The sequence below is a fragment of the Gigantopelta aegis genome, chromosome 8 (genome assembly GCF_016097555.1).
Source record: "Gigantopelta aegis isolate Gae_Host chromosome 8, Gae_host_genome, whole genome shotgun sequence".
NCBI lineage: Eukaryota > Metazoa > Mollusca > Gastropoda > Neomphalida > Peltospiridae > Gigantopelta > Gigantopelta aegis.
The window spans coordinates 712,691-736,861 of record NC_054706.1 but is presented as its reverse complement, the minus strand read 5'-3'; the positions used below and the strand labels follow the sequence as shown (position 1 = coordinate 736,861).

General features: G+C 36.6%; 2 protein-coding genes across 2 annotated transcripts in view; one reads left to right on the top strand and one right to left on the bottom strand.

The window, feature by feature from the left end:
* Positions 1 to 24,171, bottom strand: part of LOC121378663 (meiosis inhibitor protein 1-like) — a 121,060-nt gene that overhangs the window by 36,250 nt on the left and 60,639 nt on the right. The window contains exons 18-24 of the mRNA XM_041506942.1: positions 23,923 to 23,971; positions 17,037 to 17,161; positions 14,656 to 14,775; positions 12,626 to 12,697; positions 11,799 to 11,910; positions 9,514 to 9,615; positions 5,500 to 5,607 (exon numbers count right to left, since the gene is read on the bottom strand). Coding sequence (XP_041362876.1) covers positions 5,500 to 5,607; positions 9,514 to 9,615; positions 11,799 to 11,910; positions 12,626 to 12,697; positions 14,656 to 14,775; positions 17,037 to 17,161; positions 23,923 to 23,971 — 688 coding nt within the window. The remainder of the gene's footprint in view (positions 1 to 5,499; positions 5,608 to 9,513; positions 9,616 to 11,798; positions 11,911 to 12,625; positions 12,698 to 14,655; positions 14,776 to 17,036; positions 17,162 to 23,922; positions 23,972 to 24,171) is intronic.
* On the top strand, positions 2,650 to 4,757 carry LOC121378665. The gene is made up of 2 exons (XM_041506943.1): positions 2,650 to 3,154; positions 3,414 to 4,757. Exons 1-2 carry the CDS (start codon positions 2,885 to 2,887, stop codon positions 4,716 to 4,718), a joined length of 1,575 nt encoding a protein of 524 aa, XP_041362877.1. The 5' UTR covers positions 2,650 to 2,884; the 3' UTR covers positions 4,719 to 4,757.

Below are 24,171 nucleotides of genomic sequence, written 5' to 3'. Positions count from 1 at the left end.
GATTAATGAAGCACTACCTTTGATATACAAACTGTAAGGCCTGGTTGAGATGGACAGATTAATGAAGCACAACCTTTGATATACCAACTGTAGGGCCTGGTTGAGATGGACAGATTAATGAAGCACTACCTTTGATATACAAACTGTTGGGCCTGGTTGAGATGGACAGATTAATGAAGCACAATCTTTGATATACAAACTGTAGGACCCTGGTTGAGATGGACAGATTAATGAAGCACTACCTTTGATATACAAACTGTAAGGCCTGGTTGAGATGGACAGATTAATGAAGCACAACCTTTGATATACCAACTGTAGGGCCTGGTCGAGATGGACAGATTAATGAAGCACAACCTTTGATATACAAACTGTAAGGCCTGGTTGAGATGGACAGATTAATGAAGCACTACCTTTGATATACAAACTGTATGGCCTGGTTGAGATGGACAGATTAATGAAGCACAACCTTTGATATACCAACTGTAGGGCCTGGTTCAGATGGACAGATTAATGAACCATAACCTTTGATATACCAACTGTCGGGCCTGGTCGAGATGGACCTTGTGGTTGAGATACAGATTACACAACCTTTGATATACCAATTGTAGGCCCTGGTTAAGATGGACAGATTAATGAAGCACAACCTTTGATATACCAAATGTAGGGCCTGGTTGAGATGGACAGATTAATGAAGCACAACCTTTGATATACCAACTGTAGGGCCTGGTTGAGATAGACAGATTAATGAAGCACAACCTTTGATATACCAACTGTAGGGCCTGGTTGAGATAGACAGATTAATAAGGCACAACCTTTGATATACAAACTGTAGGGCCTGGTCGAGATGGACAGATTAATGAAGCACTACCTTTGATATACCAACCGTAGGGCCTGGTTGAGATGGGAAAACCAACTCAGAGAATGGCCAGCAGAGGGATTTGATCCTGTTACTCCAGCAACCCAGGTGAGGGAGATGGGGGAATGGAGACAGACACACAGACAGACAGACATGCAGACAGGAGGATGGACAAAGGAAATGGAGTGATGGAACCAGCATTTCATAAACATCCCTATCACTCCACTCAAATATTAAATTATTTATTTTTATTTATATATGGTCTGTAAAACAGTTCAAAGACAAAATTAACTTTGGATTTACACTTTTTACTTTTTACACCTTAGCACATGTTCAGAACATTTAAATTTCACCAGTGACTGTTAGCATCTAAATTTTTTTTAAATGGCCAATATTGCCTTTATTGGTCTGAAAAAACACTCACTGTCGGAAATGCGGTGTTTCCTGTTACTCCACATCGAACAATTGGATTATCTACCTTGCATGTAACAGAAACACAGCTCACAGCTTTAGTTGTTAACATTTAATATACCTGAACACAACAGAACAGAACTTTATTACATCTCAGGTCATTGCACAACTGCATATGAGGATATGAGGAACATACCTTTGGTAGCCGAAACAATTATAATTTCTTCGCCAATGATTGTGTGGTGCTCATTAGGAAATAGTAGAGAAAGTAAGCTCGCTCATTAACCTGTTATCTGTGCATTGTTTTGAGTTTCAATTTCTGGAACGAGAGTACTAAAGTGCAAACGTGAACTTTTAATAACAGGCTGGAGAAAGTCTGGAATAATTTAATTACATGTAGTGTGTAGCAATTCACGACAAACGTGAGTAAACAGACATATCTGTTACATCAATAAATTGAATGAAAATTACTATGACTGTGTTTTGTTTGTTTTCCATCCTTCATGGTTCGTTAGAATATAGACAAAATCAGACACCGCCTAAGCACACTCTAACCTGGAAAATAATGCGTGCGCATAAATTTTGTGACTTTTTTGTGAATTAATACCTACACATTTTTTCCCCGGTTTACAGTATTCTATTTACAGTAGCAATAGCAAGTTGAGCAATATGATATATAGTAACAGAGACAAAAATAAAATTAGCTTTACAGTTTTTACTGTTCTACATGTAGTAGCAATAGCAAGTAGAGCAACAAGTTATTAATGGGGCGATCACACTGGCCCGAATGAGCTTCCGTTTGTTTTCCGTATACGAAAGTGGTGTGATTTTTTAAACTGGCCGAATGTCCCTCCGAATGTGTTTTCCCCAATGTATCACTGAATGCTTTCCGTTTGTTTTCCGAATGTTTTCAGTATGGTTTCAGAATGCTTTCAGAATAGACCGAATACTTCCCACATGTTGACTTCGAAAGGTTTCCTTTCCGAACGCTTTCCGTATGCTTTCCGAATGCTTTCAGAACACGGCGAATTGACCTAGAATGGACCGAACTCTTTCCGCAAGGGTTCGGAAAGCGTGCGGAAAGGGTTCGTCATGTTCTATGTCCATTCGGGGTGTTCGGAAAGCATACGGAACATACTGTGCATTCTGGAAGTGTACGAGCAGTTCGGAAAATGTTCTGAAAGAATACTGAAAGGGTTCTGGCTATTCGTTATACATTCGGCGGCATAAATGAAAGAAAATCCATAAAGGATACTGAAAACGAATCCAGGATAAAACCCCACTGAAAAAAAACCCACCCAGACATAACCCCACTGGAAAAAAACCCACTCGGACATAACCCCATCAATAAATGAGAAAAATGGACAAAACCCCACTGTGACCATTTTACACATAAAACTGAAAAATATGAAATAAAGTTGAAATTTCTGTTTTGGAAGAATAAAATTATAAATAAAATTCACAAAATAGATTATGATAAAGAATAAAGTTTACATTTGTATTTTGATCAGTCAAGTGTTGCACTGATTGCATTGATCTCCATGACAAAGGATTATCTGAACTTTGTGATCAAGAGATTAAGGAGGCCAGGTTTTCTTCTAAGAGATCAAGGAAATCATGGATTTAGGGCTTCCCATTGTTGATTGGGTATGTCATAAATTCTGCATCAGATGGACCCCTTATAAGGTTGAAGAATACTACGTCAGTATTCATTTCCTGAGAACTGTAAATACAACTATGGAAGTTATCAAGAACAACAAGGGTGGTCTCAAGCTAATTCACGAAGGCTACTTGTATACTAAGAGGTATGCCAGGAAGAATATTCGATGGGAGTGTTCCAGCAGAGCTGCATTTACTTGTAAAGGCGGTGTGACTTCAGACCTGGAGGTAATTATGTTATCATAACTAACTTGTATGTGTGTAGGTAGATAGATATTAATTTGACCACCTTTTCCCCAATACATGTTATATTTATGGTATGCACATGTATATGCTGTTTCTTTAAATTTAATATGCAACATTATTATTATTATTATTATTATTATTTTAGCATTGAAATGTATTCAAAATTAGTTACGGGCCGAGATTACCCAAGTCCAGGTAGATTTAAATTAAAGCCTGAATATTTGACTTTGTATCTTTCCAGATAAAGACCATCGTTAGTTTCACACAACATAGCCATGATCCACAGGATCAGTCTGTAGCAGTGGCAAAGCTGCGTTCAGCCATGAAGGAGCGTCCTGGCACATCACGTGGTACACTTACTCAGCTCCTAGTCGATTCCATCAGTGACACACCTGTAGATGTACGCGCAGAACTCGGTAAACCTGATCACATCAAACGTGCACTGCGTCGAGAATGGGCTAAACATATGCCCAAGAACCCCACTTCGCTCCGTGATCTCATGTTAGATGATGAATGGACCACTTCAAGTGATGGAGACAGATTTCTCATATATGACAACGGTGTGGATTCCTCTGATCGTATGTTAGTGTTCGGGACTGATGACGGATTACGTCACCTTGCCAGTTCTGAGTCATGGTTTATGGATGGAACATTCACTGTTGCTCCACTGTTGTTTACTCAGCTGTATGTGATTCGTGTTCCACTCGGTGAGTCAGCTGTGACGTGTGTGTATGCATTTCTACCAAACAAGCACCAATCCACATATGAGGAACTATTCATATCAATTCAGGATCGCTGCAGCGAGCTAGGATTCCAGGCTGATCCTGTAACTGTCACCCTCGACTTTGAACAAGCTGTGATGAATGCAGTAATAACAACCTTTGGTCCACAAGTCAATGTTCATGGATGCTTCTACCATCTTACGCAGAGCACGTGGAGGAAAATACAGAGTCTCGGCCTTGTTCAACGCTATCGGGAAGAGAAGGATGTTAAGCTTTTCTGTGGTATGCTTGATGGACTGGCATTCCTACCAGTTAATGATGTACCAGAGGGGATGACCTATCTGCGTGACAACACCCCTGATGGGCTGGAACCCTTGCTCGTGTATTTTGACAGCACTTATGTGTCAGGATCTTATCGCCGTATTCAGCCTCCTCAACGATCAGATGGATCTGTACCTCCTCTTCGTATGCGCCGTATTCCCCCTGCGTACGCACCATCCATCTGGAATGTGCACAACATCACATTGAAAGGTGGATCCAGAACCAATAACATATGTGAGGGGTGGAACAATTCCTTTGCGAAACTAGTTGGACATGCCCACCCAACCATCTGGAGAGCCATAGACAGCATTCGGAAGGATCAAACCCAGGCTGCTACTGCACGACTTATGGATGAGCGTGGTGAACGACCTGCAAAACGGGTACGACACCACATAAAGAAGCTGCAGACGAAGCTCCATAACCTCTGCACTGACAGACGGGATGACATCAAGTCCATTTCGGAAGTTCTGAAAGGCATCGGCCACTGTGTGAGGTGGAAGTAGGCTAGATTACACTTGTTTCAATAAAAAATAAATACTGTATATACGATTTTGTTATATATTGAGATATATGAGTGGGGTTATGTCCGAGTGGGTTTTTTTCTGTGTGGGGTTATGTCCGAGTGGGGTTTTTTCCAGTGGGGTTTTATCCAGTTGGGTTTTTTCCGGGTGGGGTTTTGTCCGTTTGGAAAGCATTCGTCATGTTCTAGGTCCATTCGGGGTGTTCGGAAAGCATACGGAACCCAGCACCTCCAAATTTTCTTTCCGAATGCACCAAGAACTAGACGCATGCTTCCCGAACGTTTTCCGTACATGCCGTATGCTCCTAAAATGCTTCCCGAATACACATGGACGCCACATTCGGATGGTCGATGAAAATTATTTTGAACATGCACAACAAATTTTTGGAGCTACCGAATGCCGTTCCGTATGCATCCGTACGGAGCCGAACAGCCAGTATGCTCCTAGAACACACCGACTGCTTCCCGAATATGATCTGTTTGCTCCCCGAACACCCAAATTTCTATTCGGAAAACAAACGGAATGGCATTCGGGCCAGTGTGATCGGGCCATTAGGAACGAAATACAGTGAGGTAAGGTCAGGTCAGGTCATAGATTTTAACGGGCACATTCAGAGCTTACGTGGGTTCCTTTGTCCAGGACAGGAAAGGGATTGGGGCGGGATGGGGGAGGGCACTGCACGCACTTAGCAAGTGCAAGAGATCACAAGCAGCCCAACCAGGATGGGTATCAGGAAGGGGTGAAATACAATGGACTGACTGACCTTTCTTATAGTCGGGTTCTGAGAGGTCCGAGAACTTTGCCAGGTACAGCAAACTCTGATAGAGACTTGGGCTGTCAATGCTCGACAAGCTGCCAACATGCTTTACCACTGTAAGAAACACAATATACACATGTAGATAAACATGATGGGCTGTCAATACTCGACAAGCTACCAACATTTTTCACCAGTGTAAGAAACACAATATAGATAAACATTATGGGCTGTCAATACTGGACAAGCTACCGACATGTTTCACCACTGTAGGTAACACAATGTAGATAAACATGATGGGCTGTCAATACTGGACAAGCTACCGACATATTTCACCACTGTAGGTAACACAATGTAGATAAATATGATGGGCTGTCAATACTCGACAAGCTACCGACATATTTCACCACTGTAGGTAAAACAATGTAGACAAACATGATGGGCTGTCAATACTGGACAAGCTACCGACATGTTTCACCACTGTAGGTAACACAATGTAGATAAACATGATGGGCTGTCAATACTGGACAAACTACCGACATGTTTCACCACTGTAGGTAACACAATGTAGATAAACATGATGGGCTGTCAATACTGGACAAGCTACCGACATATTTCACCACTGTAGGTAACACAATGTAGATAAACATGATGGGCTGTCAATACTCGACAAGCTACCGACATATTTCACCACTGTAGGTAACACAATGTAGATAAACATGATGGGCTGTCAATACTGGACAAGCTACCGACATATTTCACCACTGTAGGTAACACAATGTAGATAAACATGATGGGCTGTCAATACTGGACAAGCTACCGACATATTTCACCACTGTAGGTAACACAATGTAGATAAACATGATGGGCTGTCAATACTGGACAAGCTACTGACATGTTTCACCACTGTAGGTAACACAATATAGATAAACATGATGGGCTGTCAATACTGGACAAGCTACCAACATATTTCACCACTGTAAGAAACACAATGTAGATAAACATGATGGGCTGTCAATACTCGAGAAGCTGCCGACATGTTTCACCACTGTAAGAAACACAATATAGATAAATATGATGGGCTGTCAATACTCGAGAAGCTGCCGACATCTTTCACCACTGTAAGAAACACAATGTAGATAAACATGATGGGCTGTCAATACTCGACAAGCTACCAACATTTTTCACCAGTGTAAGAAACACAATATAGATAAACATGATGGGCTGTCAATACTCGACAAGCTGCCGACATGTTTCACCACTGTAGGTAACACAATGTAGATAAACATGATGGGCAGTTAATACTCGACAAGCTGCCGACATGTTTCACCACTGTAGGTAACACAATATAGATAAACATGATGGGCTGTCAATACTCGACAAGCTGCCGATATGTTATACCACTGTAAGAAACACAATGTAGATAAACATGATGGGCTGTTAATACTCGACAAGCTGCCGACATCTTTCGCCACTGTAAGAAACACAATGTAGATAAACATGATGGGCTGTCAATACTCGAGAAGCTGCCGACATGTTTCACCACTGTAAGAAACACAATGTAGATAAACATGATGGGCTGTCAATACTGGACAAGCTGCCGACATCTTTCACCACTGTAAGAAACACAATGTAGATAAACATGATGGGCTGTCAATACTCGACAAGCTACCAACATTTTTCACCAGTGTAAGAAACACAATATAGATAAACATGATGGGCTGTCAATACTCGACAAGCTGCCGACATGTTTCACCACTGTAGGTAACACAATGTAGAGAAACATGATGGGTCGTCAATACTCGACAAGCTGCCGATATGTTATACCACTGTAAGAAACACAATGTAGATAAACATGATGGGCTGTCAATACTCGACAAGCTGCCGATATGTTATACCACTGTAAGAAACACAATGTAGATAAACATGATGTAGATAAACATGATGGGCTGTTAATACTCGACAAGCTGCCGACATCTTTCACCACTGTAAGAAACACAATGTAGATAAACATGATGGGCTGTCAATACTCGACAAGCTACCGACATGTTTCACCACTGTAAGAAACACAATATAGATAAATATGATGGGCTGTCAATACTCGAGAAGCTGCCGACATCTTTCACCACTGTAAGAAACACAATGTAGATAAACATGATGGGCTGTCAATACTCGACAAGCTACCAACATTTTTCACCAGTGTAAGAAACACAATATAGATAAACATGATGGGCTGTCAATACTCGACAAGCTGCCGACATGTTTCACCACTGTAGGTAACACAATGTAGATAAACATGATGGGCCGTCAATACTCGACAAGCTGCCGATATGTTATACCACTGTAAGAAACACAATGTAGATAAACATGATGGGCTGTTAATACTCAACAAGCTGCCGACATCTTTCGCCACTGTAAGAAACACAATGTAGATAAACATGATGGGCTGTCAATACTCGAGAAGCTGCCGACATGTTTCACCACTGTAAGAAACACAATGTAGATAAACATGATGGGCTGTCAATACTCGAGAAGCTGCCGACATGTTTCACCACTGTAAGAAACACAATGTAGATAAACATGATGGGCTGTCAATACTGGACAAGCTGCCGACATGTTTCACCACTGTAAGAAACACAATGTAGATAAACATGATAGGCTGTCAATACTCGACAAGCTACCGACATGTTTCACCAGTGTAAGAAACAGAATGTAGATGAACATGATGGGTTGTCAATACTGGACAACCTGCCAACATGTTTCACCACTAAGAAACACAATGTTGATAAACATGATGGGCTGTCAATACTCGACAAGCTGCCAACATGTTTTACCAAATTAAGAAACACAATGTAGATAAACATGATGGGCTGTCAGTACTCGATAAGCTGCCAACATGTTTCATCAAAATAAGAAACACAATGTAGAAATTACATACATTAGAAAAAATATATTAACTTAACATTACCAAATTGTAAGATATAATTAAAACGGATTCTATATATTTAGCCCACAGGTGGTAAAAAGTACTAGTACTAGTAACATGTTACTATCAACTACAACACTACAGAGGATACTTTTGCATGATGATCAGAAATACAATTCCTAATATCTGGAGGCATTTAAAAACAATTATTGTACCATACAATAGTTTTATTTCAGAATCATGTACTACATTATATTTATTTATCTGATGTTAAAATAAACCAAATTTGCCATGATCTAAAACCAAAAAAACCATGCATGTACTTTACCAAATCAAGATGAAATACATGTAAGTTATTATGGGTTTTTACAGCACTGGTGTATCTCTTGTACTTCTACATGTCTACTTCTACCATCGAGATGAAGAGTAAAGATATAATAAAAAACAAGCATTCTGAGAGTTCTACTGAAGCAATACATGTCCCTTACAGGCCCCAACAAATTTCTGTATCTCCAAAGTTCAAGGCTCATAACTCTGCTCAAAATTGGTAAATCGCCATGAAATTCAAACTTGATCTGTAACAGTACATGACAAAGTTATACACAAAATGTCAGCTCAATATCTTGAGGACAACAGATATGAGGATGAACATGAAACCTATAGTCCCCTCTGATTAGATTAGTGTTGGACTAATGAAACAGTTGTAGAACATCTGGATACTGCTGCTAATGGTAAATAGTTGACAGTGCTAGTAGGCAGGGAAGAGGTTTTACTTCTTTATACCCATTTGTAGTTTGCTGCAATTAGTACATGCATTGTATTACAAGCATATAGACTGTGTCTTTGCCAAACTGTCAGCTGTATCACACCATGAAATCAAACGTAAAGTTAAATTCAGTTTGTTAAATCTCTAGACCAAGAAAACCAACATATACGGTCAGTTTATTTTTAAAATTTTAACAGAACTAAAACGGAATATTGGTACTTAGTTTAAGCACAAGACAGACAAATATATGCTAAAATATTATTAACAAATGATCAATTTATATGCACCAACCAAAACGTCAGTGTCTGAAAAGACCAAACGACCTGTTTACCGTGATACACAGATTTCACGTTCCAATTGTCAATCTCGTCCTTCTTGTACTGGTCAGTCATCAAACAGGTGATAAGTGAAAGCATGTTGACCAACTGGTACTCTTCAAAAATAAACAACACATATGTCAGTATAATAACACATCGGTCAGTGTAACAACACATCAGTCAGTCTAACAACACATCGGTCAGTATAATACATGTCAGTATAACAACACATCGGTCAGTATAACAACACATCTGTCAGTATAACAACACATCGGTCTGTATAACAACACATCGGTCAGTATGACAACACATCGGTCAGTATGACAACACATCTGTCAGTCCAATATGATATTAATGTGAATATCAGTCCAATATGATGTTAACATGAATATCAGTCTAATATGATGTTAACACGAATATCAGTCTAATATGATGTTAACACGAATATCAGTCTAATATGCTGTTAACACGAATATCAGTCTAATATGATGTTAACACGAATATCAGTCTAATATGATGTTAACATGAATATCAGAGTCTAAGATGTTAACATGAATATCAGTCTAATATGATGTTAACATGAATATCAGTCTAATATGATGTTAACATGAATATCAGAGTCTAAGATGATGTTAACACGAATATCAGTCTAATATGATGTTAACACGAATATCAGTCTAATATGATGTTAACATGAATATCAGTCTAAGATGATGTTAACACGAATATCAGTCTAATATGATGTTAACATGAATATCAGTCTAATATGATGTTAACATGAATATCAGTCTAAGATGATGTTAACACGAATATCAGTCTATGAATATCAGTCTAATATGATGTTAACATGAATATCAGTCTAATATGATGTTAACACGAATATCAGTCTAATATGATGTTAACATGAATATCATAGTCTAAGATGATGTTAACACGAATATCAGTCTAAGATGATGTTAACACGAATATCAGTCTAATATAATGTTAACACGAATATCAGTTTAATATGATGTTAACATGCATATCAGTCTAATAAGATGTTAACATGAATATCAGCAAAATATGATGTTAACACGAATATCAGTCTAATATGATGTTAACATGAATATCAGAGTCTAATATGATGTTAACATGAATATCCATCTAATATGATGTTAACATGAATATCAGTCTAATAAGATGTTAACATGAATATCAGTCTAATATGATGTTAACATGAATATCCGTCTAATATGATGTTAACATGAATATCAGAGTAATAAGATGTTAACATGAATATCAGTCTAAGATGATGTTAACACGAATATCAGCAAAATATGATGTTAACATGAATATCAGTCGAATATGATGTTAACAAGAATATCAGTCTAATATGATGTTAACATGAATATCAGTCTAATATGATGTTAACATGAATATCAGCAAAATATGATGTTAACATGAATATCAGTCGAATATGATGTTAACAAGAATATCAGTCTAATATGATGTTAACATGAATATCAGTCTAATATGATGTTAACATGAATATTAGTCTAATATGATGTTAACATGAATATCAGTCTAATAAGATGTTAACATGAATATCAGCAAAATATGATACACGAATATCAGTCTAATATGATGTTAACATGAATATCAGAGTCTAATATGATGTTAACATGAATATCAGTCTAATAAGATGTTAACATGAATATCAGTCTAATAAGATATTAACATGAATATCAGTCTAATATGATGTTAACATGAATATCAGTCTAATATGATGTTAACATGAATATCAGAGTCTAATATGATGTTAACATGAATATCAGTCTAATATGATGTTAACATGAATATCAGAGTCTAATATGATGTTAACATGAATATCAGAGTCTAATATGATGCTAACATGATTATCAGTCCAATATGATGTTAACATGAATATTACAGTCCAATATGTCAACATGAATATCACAGTCCAATATGAAGTTAATATGAATATCAGTCTAATATGATGTTAAAGTGAATATCAGTCAAATATGATGTTAATGTGAATATCAGTCCAATATGATTTAATATCTCGGTCCAATATGATGTTAATTAAATGTGAATATCACAGTCCAATATGATGTTAATTAAATGTAAATATCACAGTCCAATATGATGTTAATTAAATGTAAATATCACAGTCCAATATGATGTTAACATCAATATCACACAATCCAATATAATGTGTAATAAAAGTCTGTAAGTGACTGATATCTGACATATGTGTTCAACCACGTCCATGAATGATGTTAATTATTTTCTAGTTAACCTTCAGTCTCTGTTTGTTGGAGGAACAAGTCGTTAAGCTGTTTAGAAGACTGTTCATATAGCCAGTGCAGCACAACACCAGGGTCCTGGGCATCACCGGGCTGAGTCTCCAGCTGAAATCATCACAATATTTATTAATTAAATAACAGATTGTGTCATGACATACATACTTTAAAAAACAAGTCTAGAACCATCACGAAAATACACTGATAATGAACAAGAGATTATTTCAACAAATGATAGGAGATACAAACTTTATGTTTGGCATCAGGTTGATTAACAGTAAATAAAGATTATGCCATAAGCACACGAGTCATTCAAATGATGGGGAAAACATTTTGTACAACAATCTTATGTTACTATTGATTTTGAACAACTGTATTTTCCCATGTATTATGCGCACCAGTCTATAATGCGCACACCCACTTTGAATGTTTATTCCAAGAAAACAATCATGAACCACAATATAATGCACAAAGTTATTTTAAACCACAAAACTGATGGTGAATGCAAGATGTACCATTTTTCTCCGTTACCAAAATTAACTAAAAGGCAAAAGTAGCGGTATATTCAAGAAACAAAACTTAAGTTAAGTACTTGTGTATGCAGCCCTTCATGGCGACGATCAGGTGCATCATTCAGTATTTCACAGATTAGTTTATCAGTGTTCACTAGTACAATAAAATCACTGATTCTATTACAATGTCAATATTGTTGACGGACAGAGCTTGAATATTACTTTGAATAGACAGACCTGTTTATGTTAAGCATACAATAACTTTAACTTAGTTATGATTTACAATTACTGTAACATTGTTAACGACGAACCTTAGAAATGATCCATTTACCAATGTGTGTTGCAGTGTTTGATAACTGTTCCTTTGCCTGACTCACAATTTTCTGAAAATTCCAAATGCACTCCTAAGTTTATGTGGTAATTTTAACATGTCTCACACATTCCAAAATTTAATGCTGAACTAAGAATTTACTACCAAAGTGTTGAAAAAATGTTAAATAAATTAATGAAGTTTTGCTAGCAGGGTGTTGATCAAGTGTTAAATGAATCATTGAATGAAGTCTTATTAACCGTGTTGAGAAAGTGTTACATAAATCACAAAAGTCTTACGTAAGCAGTGTGTTGATTAAGTGTTAAATAAATCATTGAATGAAGTTTTACTCGTAGTGTGTTGATTAAGTGTTAAATAAATCAATGAAGTCTTACTAGCAGTGTGTTAAGAGAGTGTTAACTGAACCACTGAATGAAGTCTTACTAGCAGTGTGTTGAGAGTGTTAACTGAACCACTGAATGAACTCTTACTAGCAGTGTGTTGAGAGAGTGTTAACTGAACCACTGAATGAAGTCTTACTAGCAGCATGTTGAGAGTGTTAACTGAACCACTGAATGAACTCTTACTAGCAGTGTGTTGAGAGTGTTAACTGAACCACTGAATGAAGTCTTACTAGCAGCGTGTTGAGAGAGTGTTAAATGAACCACTGAATGAACTCTTACTAGCAGCGTGTTGAGAGAGTGTTAAATGAACCACTGAATGAACTCTTACTAGCAGCGTGTTGAGAGAGTGTTAAATGAACCACTGAATGAACTCTTACTAGCAGTGTGTTGAGAGTGTTAAATGAACCACTGAATGAACTCTTACTAGCAGTGTGTTGAGAGTGTTAAATGAACCACTGAATGAACTCTTACTAGCAGCGTGTTGAGAGAGTGTTAAATGAACCACTGAATGAACTCTTACTAGCAGTGTGTTGAGAGTGTTAAATGAACCACTGAATGAAGTCTTACTAGCAGCGTGATGAGAGAGTGTTAACTGAACCACTGAATGAACTCTTACTAGCAGTGTGTTGAGAGTGTTAACTGAACCACTGAATGAAGTCTTACTAGCAGCGTGTTGAGAGTGTTAACTGAATCACTGAATGAAGTCTTATTAGCAGCGTGTTGAGAGTGTTAACTGAATCACTGAATGAACTCTTACTAGCAGCGTGTTGAGAGAGTGTTAAATGAACCACTGAATGAAGTCTTACTAGCAGCGTTTTGAGAGAGTGTTAAATGAACCACTGAATGAACTCTTACTAGCAGTGTGTTGAGAGTGTTAACTGAACCACTGAATGAAGTCTTACTAGCAGCGTGTTGAGAGTGTTAAATGAACCACTGAATGAAGTCTTACTAGCAGTGTGTTGAGAGAGTGTTAAATGAACCACTGAATGAAGTCTTACTAGCAGCGTGTTGAGAGAGTGTTAACTGAACCACTGAATGAACTCTTACTAGCAGTGTGTTGAGAGTGTTAACTGAACCACTGAATGAAGTCTTACTAGCAGTGTGTTGAGAGAGTGTTAACTGAACCACTGAATGAACTCTTACTAGCAGTGTGTTGAGAGAGTGTTAAATGAACCACTGAATGAAGTCTTACTAGCAGTGTGTTGAGAGAGTGTTAACTGAACCACTGAATGAACTCTTACTAGCAGTGTGTTGAGAGTGTTAACTGAACCACTGAATGAAGTCTTACTAGCAGTGTGTTGAGTGAGTGTTAACTGAACCACTGAATGAAGTCTTACTAGCAGTGTGTTGAGAGTGTTAAATGAACCACTGAATGAAGTCTTACTAGCAGTGTGTTGAGAGAGTGTTAACTGAACCACTGAATGAAGTCTTACTAGCAGTGTGTTGAGAGAGTGTTAACTGAACCACTGAATGAAGTCTTACTAGCAGTGTGTTGAGAGAGTGTTAAATGAACCACTGAATGAAGTCTTACTAGCAGTGTGTTGAGAGTGTTAAATGAACCACTGAATGAAGTCTTACTAGCAGTGTGTTGAGAGAGTGTTAACTGAACCACTGAATGAACTCTTACTAGCAGTGTGTTGAGAAAGTTTTCACAGTAAAGTAGGCTACCAAGAAGGTCAACATCTGGGTCATGTGTCCGACTGTTATCCAAGCTAGACATGTCTATAGTTGGTAGCCAGCACTCAAGCTGTACAAATATAGAAAAGTATACATTACATATTATATTGCCTCAACATATCAGGGTTTTTTTTGACACAGTAGTTTTGAGACAATTAAAATATTTAGTCTATTTGTAATCAAACTGTCTTCTGTCTGCAATTGCTGATGGCAATTAAAAATGCCATGGACATCAGCACAGAGTTTGTAATTCTCTGCAGCGCTTTTTCTTACTGTGGACTATATTTTTAAAAATGTCCAAGGAATATTTTTTACAATGGACATTTTTCTTAATTGCAGGGATTGTCTGTATGAATCAAAACTACTAAGCTGTAACATGCAGTGCTCCATAACTAGAATATCCTGCCTAGCATTCATGCCTGTAGAAACATGCATATAAAATACAGTGAGACCTCGATAATCCGGACAGTATGGTTTTGCTTGAAGTGTTTGGTTTAATGAATTTCCGTAGTACCGAATCATACCTGAAGACTTATTTCTCTTGAATGCCAAACCAATAAAAGAAATAAGCAAAAAATACAGATTTGAATAAACAGGTTTTTTTTTTATCAAAACATATCTATTGATGACAAATAATTTTAAATGAATGTTTTAAAAGTCATTTCTTAACTAGATTGTGATGTTTAAAATATATTTGTACCGACATTTTTCTTTCAAATTAAAGGCTGAACTTTTGTGACATTTTTATTTCTTGGGATTAGTGCAGACCTGTCAACCTTTAGTCAAGAGAAAGCAGGAGGTGTGTGTTGAAAAAGCAGGAGATTTTGTCAAAAAACAGGAGATTTTTTAACTTCACACAATTTAACCCAAATTCGCAAGGTTGTTGTAAACATTATTACAATAAGTTATATGAACACTACATAATGTCATATATACTTGTTAACCATAGATCTTGGCTTCAAAAAAAAAATTGTTAATTAATTAATTTTAAAAAATATATGTGTGTATATATATTTCTTTTTAAAGTTTAAATATTATTATCATTTAATAAAAAAAATATTTTTAAATCTCTTTTATCCAAAAATGTTAAGAACATTAACAAGAAATAAAAAAAATTCATTAGTACATTTACGGCATTACACTTTCAGGTTACGTTACATCATCATTTGTGGCTAGTGTACCCAAATTCAAGAACCCAAGACAAATTTATATAAATCTTATAAATTAATATTCAGTTTTTACTATAATGAGGAACAGTGGCGTGGTACTTATTTAAAATCATTATAATGATGCAATAAACATTGTATTTCCATTAATCATAAGCAAAACCTCATTACGGACATTGTGTGAAATATACGGGAATTATACCCATTTCCATGGATAACTTTATATCAAACACAACATTTATTAATTGTAAAAAAAAAAATCTATTGAAGTGTACATTTGTTACCAACATTTTACTGCACAAACATACAAAATTAACTGACACAAGTATGTTTATATAGCTAATTGGTATTTTCTTTGTCTTGCTGTGACATGTGATTTTAACATTGTGTGTATTGCTGTCAACTCTGGTACTTCCCTTATGTTATTTTGGCAAAAGGGGATCGATTTTTTTTTTTATGCCTACAAAAATGTCATTTAACAGGAGAAATTGTCTCCTGCACAGGTTGTCAGGAGATCTGATCAAATACCAGGAGACTCCTGCCGAATCCAGCAGGGTTGACAGGTCTGGATTAGTGTAAAAATACTATACAGTTATGTTTTACCAATGACAATTGGTCTTAATTTTATTAATTACATTTTATACAGGTAATGAACATGTTAACAAAGCAGTATGCTCGATCAGTGAAACATGTCACTTGAGACATTCCCACGTTGAAGGAAAACTATTTAACAAAGAACTACCAATTAAACATACTGGGAGGTGTGAGACCTAACCTTCGGCACATGTTAATTGTCTATTGACATTTACTGGCCATGGTGGTGGATACTGCTGCTTACTGGCCATGGCTGAATGAACTTGGAGCAAGATATACATTTTGTTTCTAGTTAAATGATCAGTTGGAAGAAATTACTTCTGATCAAGTGAAGCAAATTGTCTTTGTTTTTTTCAAATTGTTTTGGATAATAGTTGTCCGGTTTCTGAAGCTGAATATCTGGATTAATGAACACATTTATATAATGGAGAGTTTGTTTTGTATATCGGGTGTCCGTAAGGTGGGGTTTCCAGACTACTGGAGTCCGGATTATCGAGATCTCACTGTACACAATTCTATGCTAATTAACCAACTAATTTTTAATTAATAAATAGTTTGGCTTCACACTGACCAGCTTGTCGCCCCAGGTGTCTGAGAGGAGGGTGTTGCTGAAGCTCCACATGAACATGATGGGGTGGTGGGTGTACCACGCCTCCAGGGAGCATGACGACAGCATCAACAGCAGAGAGCGGAACGCTGACAATAAAACAACTACTTGTCAGTCACAAAAAACAAAATAGTATTAACAACACAACTACTTGTCAGTCACAGAGAACACAATAGTATTAACAAAACAACTACTTGTTAGTCAGAGAACACAATAGTATTAACAAAACAACAACTTGTCAGTCACAGAGAACACAATAGTATTAACAAAACAACTACTTGTCATCACAGAGAGCACAATAGTATTAACAAAACAACTACTTGTCAGTAACAGAGAACACAATATTACTAACAAAACAACTACTTGTCAGTCATAGAGAACACAATAGTACTAACAAAACAACTACTTGTCAGTCACAGAGAAAACAATAGTACTAACAAAACAACTACTTGTCAGTCAGAGAACACAATAGTACTAACAAAACAACTACTTGTCAGTCAAAGAGAACACAATAGTATTAACAAAACAACTACTGAACGTACAAATTAATTTTAAGAAGAGAAAAGAAATGAGGCAAGGGGGAAACATGAGAAAACAATGTCTATAGTCCTTCCCAGATACAGTTTGGTTTAAGTGAAAAGAAAAGTGTTTTGGAAAAAAACAAAAACAAAAACAACCAGAAATAAAAACAAAACCCCTACTATTATTGTGTTCAATTTAAAAAGACAATTGGTTGACAAATACATGAAATTATAATACATATACCGGTAGTAAAAAAAAATAAAAAAAATGTTCATTTGTGGAATGACTATAGAAACAAAATATTTTAAAATATATTTTAGTGAGTAAATTATGCTCTACTGTTAAAGATTTGGGGGGAAAACCCCTCAAATCCTTGAGCAAACTGCTGGCTGTAAGATCTGCATGGTGAAAGAGATTTCCATTTCAATAATTTCACAAGTGAATCAATTGGCTTTCTCAACAACACTTTTGTATGTTAAGGGCAGTAACTCTAACAATGTTTAACTCCCATCAGGACACCATGAATTATTCAGAAAACAATCTGTGTATACATGAAGTTGACACAATTATGCGTTTTGAGAAAGGTGGCTAATTACACTTCAGTAACTTGATTACAATAAAACAAAATACAGGATTTTGTTTTCATTTGGGTATATTGTTTTTGGAGGGAGTGGGGGGGGGGGTATATTTAGGCTAGGATTCAGCATTCAAAATACAAAATAAGAACGTATGTTAAATGTTGAATTATTTATTAAAAAATGGTAACTAATGTTAAAATGTTTATTAATTATTTATCCAAAATGAGAACAGATTTTAAAATGTTATATTATTTACACAAAATGAAAAGAAATGTTATGATATTTATACAAAATGAAAAGAAATGAAAAAAAATGAATTATATTATTTATCCAAAATGAAAAGTAATGCTAAAATGTTTAATACAAAATGAGAACTCAGTGTTGTCATTAAGAATAAATATAGCAGGTGAAAATTAAAATATAGGCAGCCATTAATCACGATGCGGAAAAAGACCCAATGGTGAATAATTAGTGTTCAATTAATTTGTATGAGGGTCGAGCGACAAGGGTACTGGTTAGTGTCCTCCCCAGAACATTTCAATACCATGGTATGTGCTCAGAGATTCATTTTCAATCATGTGTCACGATTTAAGAGTCATGAACACATTTCCATTACAGTTTTGTTTTATGACCCATTAACTTAGAAAATATTTGGTCAGTGTTAATAATTACATAATGATTTATTATTTTTGATTCCTCATACCAAAAAGAGGCCCATAGTGTACTCAGAACAGACAAAAAGCCTGTTGTGCCAAAATTAGTGAGATGTAAAGCATGGAATGGGGACCCAATAAAGTATTTTCGCTGGGCGAAAATTGAGGTCAAAATATTGGACGAGTCAGTGGACACAAAAGACAGAATGACGTTCGGATCACGTGATACATTTGGCGCCATATAAGCGGGTTTTCTCAGTTGGAGATTAACGAAACGATAAAAATAAAATGTTTTTATTGCTTAAGTCACACAATAGAGAGGCTGTTGAAAATACTGTTTATCCTCCAACCACCATTTCTACTGACAGAATATGATGATGGATAAAGCAACCACCGTTTCTACTGACAGAATATGACGACGGATAAAGCAACCACCGTTTCTATTGAAAGAATATGACGACGGATAAAGCAACCACCGTTTCTACTGACAGAATATGACAACGGATAAAGCAACCACCATTTCTACTGACAGAATATGACGATGGATAAAGCAACCACCGTTTCTATTGAAAGAATATGATGACGGATAAAGCAACCACCGTTTCTATTGAAAGAATATGACAACGGATAAAGCAACCACCGTTTCTACTGACAGAATATGACAACGGATAAAGCAACCACCGTTTCTACTGACAGAATATGACGATGGATAAAGCAACCACCGTTTCTACTGACAGAATATGACGACGGATAAAGCAACCACCGTTTCTATTGAAAGAATAAGATGACGGATAAAGCAACCACTGTTTCTATTGAAAGAATAAGATGACGGATACAGCAACCACCATTTCTATTGAAAGAATAAGATGACGGATAAAGCAACCACTGTTTCTATTGAAAGAATAAGATGACGGATAAAGCAACCACTATTTCTATTGAAAGAATAAGATGACGGATAAAGCAACCACTGTTTCTATTGAAAGAATAAGATGACAGATAAAGCAACCACTGTTTTTATTGAAAGAATAAGATGACGGATAAAGCAACCACTGTTTCTACTGACAGAATATGATGACAGATAAAGCAACCACTGTTTCTATTGAAAGAATATGACGACGGATAAAGCAACCAGTTTCCATTGAAAGAATAAGATGACGGATAAAGCAACCACTGTTTCTATTGAAAGAATATGACGACGGATAAAGCAACCACTGTTTCTATTGAAAGAATAAGATGACGGATAAAGCAACCACTGTTTCTATTGAAAGAATATGACGACGGATAAAGCAACCACTGTTTCTATTGAAAGAATAAGATGACGGATAAAGCAACCACTGTTTCTACTGACAGAATATGACGACAGATAAAGCAACCACTGTTTCTATTGAAAGAATAAGATGACGGATAAAGCAACCACTGTTTCTATTGAAAGAATATGACGACGGATAAAGCAACCACTGTTTCTATTGAAAGAATAAGATGACGGATAAAGCAACCACAGTTTCTACTGACAGAATATGATGACGGATAAAGCAACCACTGTTTCTATTGAAAGAATATGATGACGGATAAAGCAACCACTGTTTCTATTGAAAGAATATGATGACGGATAAAGCAACCACTGTTTCTATTGAAAGAATAAGATGACGGATAAAGCAACCACTGTTTCTATTGAAAGAATATGACGACGGATAAAGCAACCACTGTTTCTATTAAAAGAATAAGATGACGGATAAAGCAACCACCGTTTCTACTGACAGAATAAGATGACAGATAAAGCAACCACTGTTTCTATTGAAAGAATATGACGACGGATAAAGCAACCACTGTTTCTACTGACAGAATATGATGACGGATAAAGCAACCACTGTTTCTATTGAAAGAATATGACGACGGATAAAGCAACCACTGTTTCTACTGACAGAATAAGACGACGGATAAAGCAACCACTGTTTCTATTGAAAGAATATGATGACGGATAAAGCAACCACTGTTTCTATTGAAAGAATATGACGACGGATAAAGCAACCACTGTTTCTATTGAAAGAATAAGATGACGGATAAAGCAACCACCGTTTCTACTGACAGAATATGATGACGGATAAAGCAACCACTGTTTCTATTGAAAGGATATTACGACAGATAAAGCAACCACTGTTTCTATTGAAAGAATATGACGACGGATAAAGCAACCACTGTTTCTATTGAAAGAATATGACGACGGATAAAGCAACCACTGTTTCTATTGAAAGAATAAGATGACGGATAAAGCAACCACTGTTTCTACTGACAGAATATGACGACGGACGACGGATAAAGCAACCACTGTTTCTATTGAAAGAATAAGATGACGGATAAAGCAACCACTGTTTCTATTGAAAGAATATGACGACGGATAAAGCAACCACTGTTTCTATTGAAAGAATAAGATGACGGATAAAGCAACCACTGTTTCTACTGACAGAATATGACGACAGATAAAGCAACCACTGTTTTTCTATTGAAAGAATAAGATGACGGATAAAGCAACCACTGTTTCTATTGAAAGAATATGACGACGGATAAAGCAACCACTGTTTCTATTGAAAGAATAAGATGACGGATAAAGCAACCACAGTTTCTACTGACAGAATATGATGACGGATAAAGCAACCACTGTTTCTATTGAAAGAATATGATGACGGATAAAGCAACCACTGTTTCTATTGAAAGAATATGATGACGGATAAAGCAACCACAGTTTCTATTGAAAGAATAAGATGACGGATAAAGCAACCACTGTTTCTATTGAAAGAATATGACGACGGATAAAGCAACCACTGTTTCTATTAAAAGAATAAGATGACGGATAAAGCAACCACCGTTTCTACTGACAGAATAAGATGACGGATAAAGCAACCACTGTTTCTATTGAAAGAATATGACGACGGATAAAGCAACCACTGTTTCTACTGACAGAATATGATGACGGATAAAGCAACCACTGTTTCTACTGACAGAATATGATGACGGATAAAGCAACCACTGTTTCTATTGAAAGAATATGATGACGGATAAAGCAACCACTGTTTCTATTGAAAGAATATGACGACGGATAAAGCAACCACTGTTTCTATTGAAAGAATATGACGACGGATAAAGCAACCACTGTTTCTACTGACAGAATAAGATGGCGGATAAAGCAACCACTGTTTCTATTGAAAGAATATGATGACGGATAAAGCAACCACTGTTTCTATTGAAAGAATATGACGACGGATAAAGCAACCACTGTTTCTATTGAAAGAATAAGATGACGGACAAAGCAACCACCGTTTCTACTGACAGAATATGAGGACGGATAAAGCAACCACTGTTTCTATTGAAAGAATATTACGATGGATAAAGCAACCACTGTTTCTATTGAAAGAATATGACGACGGATAAAGCAACCACTGTTTCTATTGAAAGAATATGACGACGGATAAAGCAACCACTGTTTCTATTGAAAGAATAAGATGACGGATAAAGCAACCACTGTTTCTACTGACAGAATATGACGACGGATAAAGCAACCACTGTTTCTATTGAAAGAATATGATGACGGATAAAGCAACCACTGTTTCTATTGAAAGAATATGACGACGGATAATGCAACCACTGTTTCTATTGAAAGAATATGACGACGGATAAAGCAACCACTGTTTCTACTGACAGAATAAGATGACGGATAAAGCAACCACTGTTTCTATTGAAAGAATATGATGACGGATAAAGCAACCACTGTTTCTACTGACAGAATAAGATGACGGATAAAGCAACCACTGTTTCTACTGACAGAATAAGATGACGGATAAAGCAACCACTGTTTCTACTGACAGAATAAGATGACGGATAAAGCAACCACTGTTTCTATTGAAAGAATATGATGATGGATAAAGCAACCACTGTTTCTACTGACAGAATAAGATGACAGATAAAGCAACCACTGTTTCTATTGACAGAATAAGATGACGGATAAAGCAACCACTGTTTCTATTGAAAGAATATGATGATGGATAAAGCAACCACTGTTTCTACTGACAGAATAAGATGACGGATAAAGCAACCACTGTTTCTATTGAAAGAATAAGATGACGGATAAAGCAAAGTCAAATCCTGCTACTAGCAAGATATGACTTTTGACGTCACTCATGTGACGTCACACACATAGCTACATTACAAAATCACTCATTTGATCTGTAGGTCATCGTACAAAACAGAAATAATAGCTTTTTCCCTTAATTTTTATGGCCTGCAGGATAAAGATAATAAGTAGTTAATGACATCGTATACCTGCTTTATCCTAGCTGTTCAGGCCGAATAAGAAATTCCACTTAGCAGAGCCTCAATGAATTTCCTATTTTTACCTTCACAGGATATTAAAGCAGATATCCAATGTAATTAACTAGTGTGTGAGTGCAAATAATTTTTACATGCTCATATACCACTAGAGTTTCGAGCATGTCCATCCCGGGGCCTGTCTCTGGATAGCCAGTGACTTGCTCTGGGACAACTAAGTAGTTATTCTCTACTATATTACGTAATGTTACTGTCATAAGCTACTGAAGTTTTTCATCAGTTGTGTTTTCGTACACACTGCGGCTTGTTTCTTTTCATGTCTAGTATGCAGACTGATAGATTTTTATTCAGTGTGTGAAAAAAGTGTGCATTTTGATATAGCGGAGCTGGGTGCTGTAATAAATAGTAGGATGCGGAAAAATAAAGAGGGGTGCAAAAAAAACAGGGGGGGCGGGGGGAGGTGGCAAAACACAATAGCAGGGTGGCCCATCCCATCCCATGAAAATGGAGCAGCGAGAACACTGACAACATTAATGAAATTCACAACTTTAATAACTCATCTAATGATAAGAAAACTATTCAGTTATAAATAACATTTATGGAATTGGAGAAGAAGATTTTTAAACATGTTTTTGCGACAAACTGCAGGCTGTACTCGCCAGAAGATCGAGAAGGACTGTTTATTGGAAGTTTGACACCTGGCGACAATTGATTCTGGGTGCCACCTATTAATGACATCATCCCTGGAACAAGTGTTAAAGTGTGTTGTATTCTTACCTTCACTCTCATACAGCAAATCTGTAACATTATTATTGCTCTGGGCCCACTGCAGACACACACAAAAAAAAACATTAGCTAACTTAGTATTAATAGTAACAATAGCTTTTCTGTGAACAGTTTGTTCTTCAGAACTGTATGTGTGTGTCTGTGTGTATGTTTGTGTGTTTGTCTGCGTGTATGTGTGTGTGTGTGTGTGTTTGTATGTCTGTGTGTGCATGTATGTGTATGTGTGTGTGTCTGTCTGTG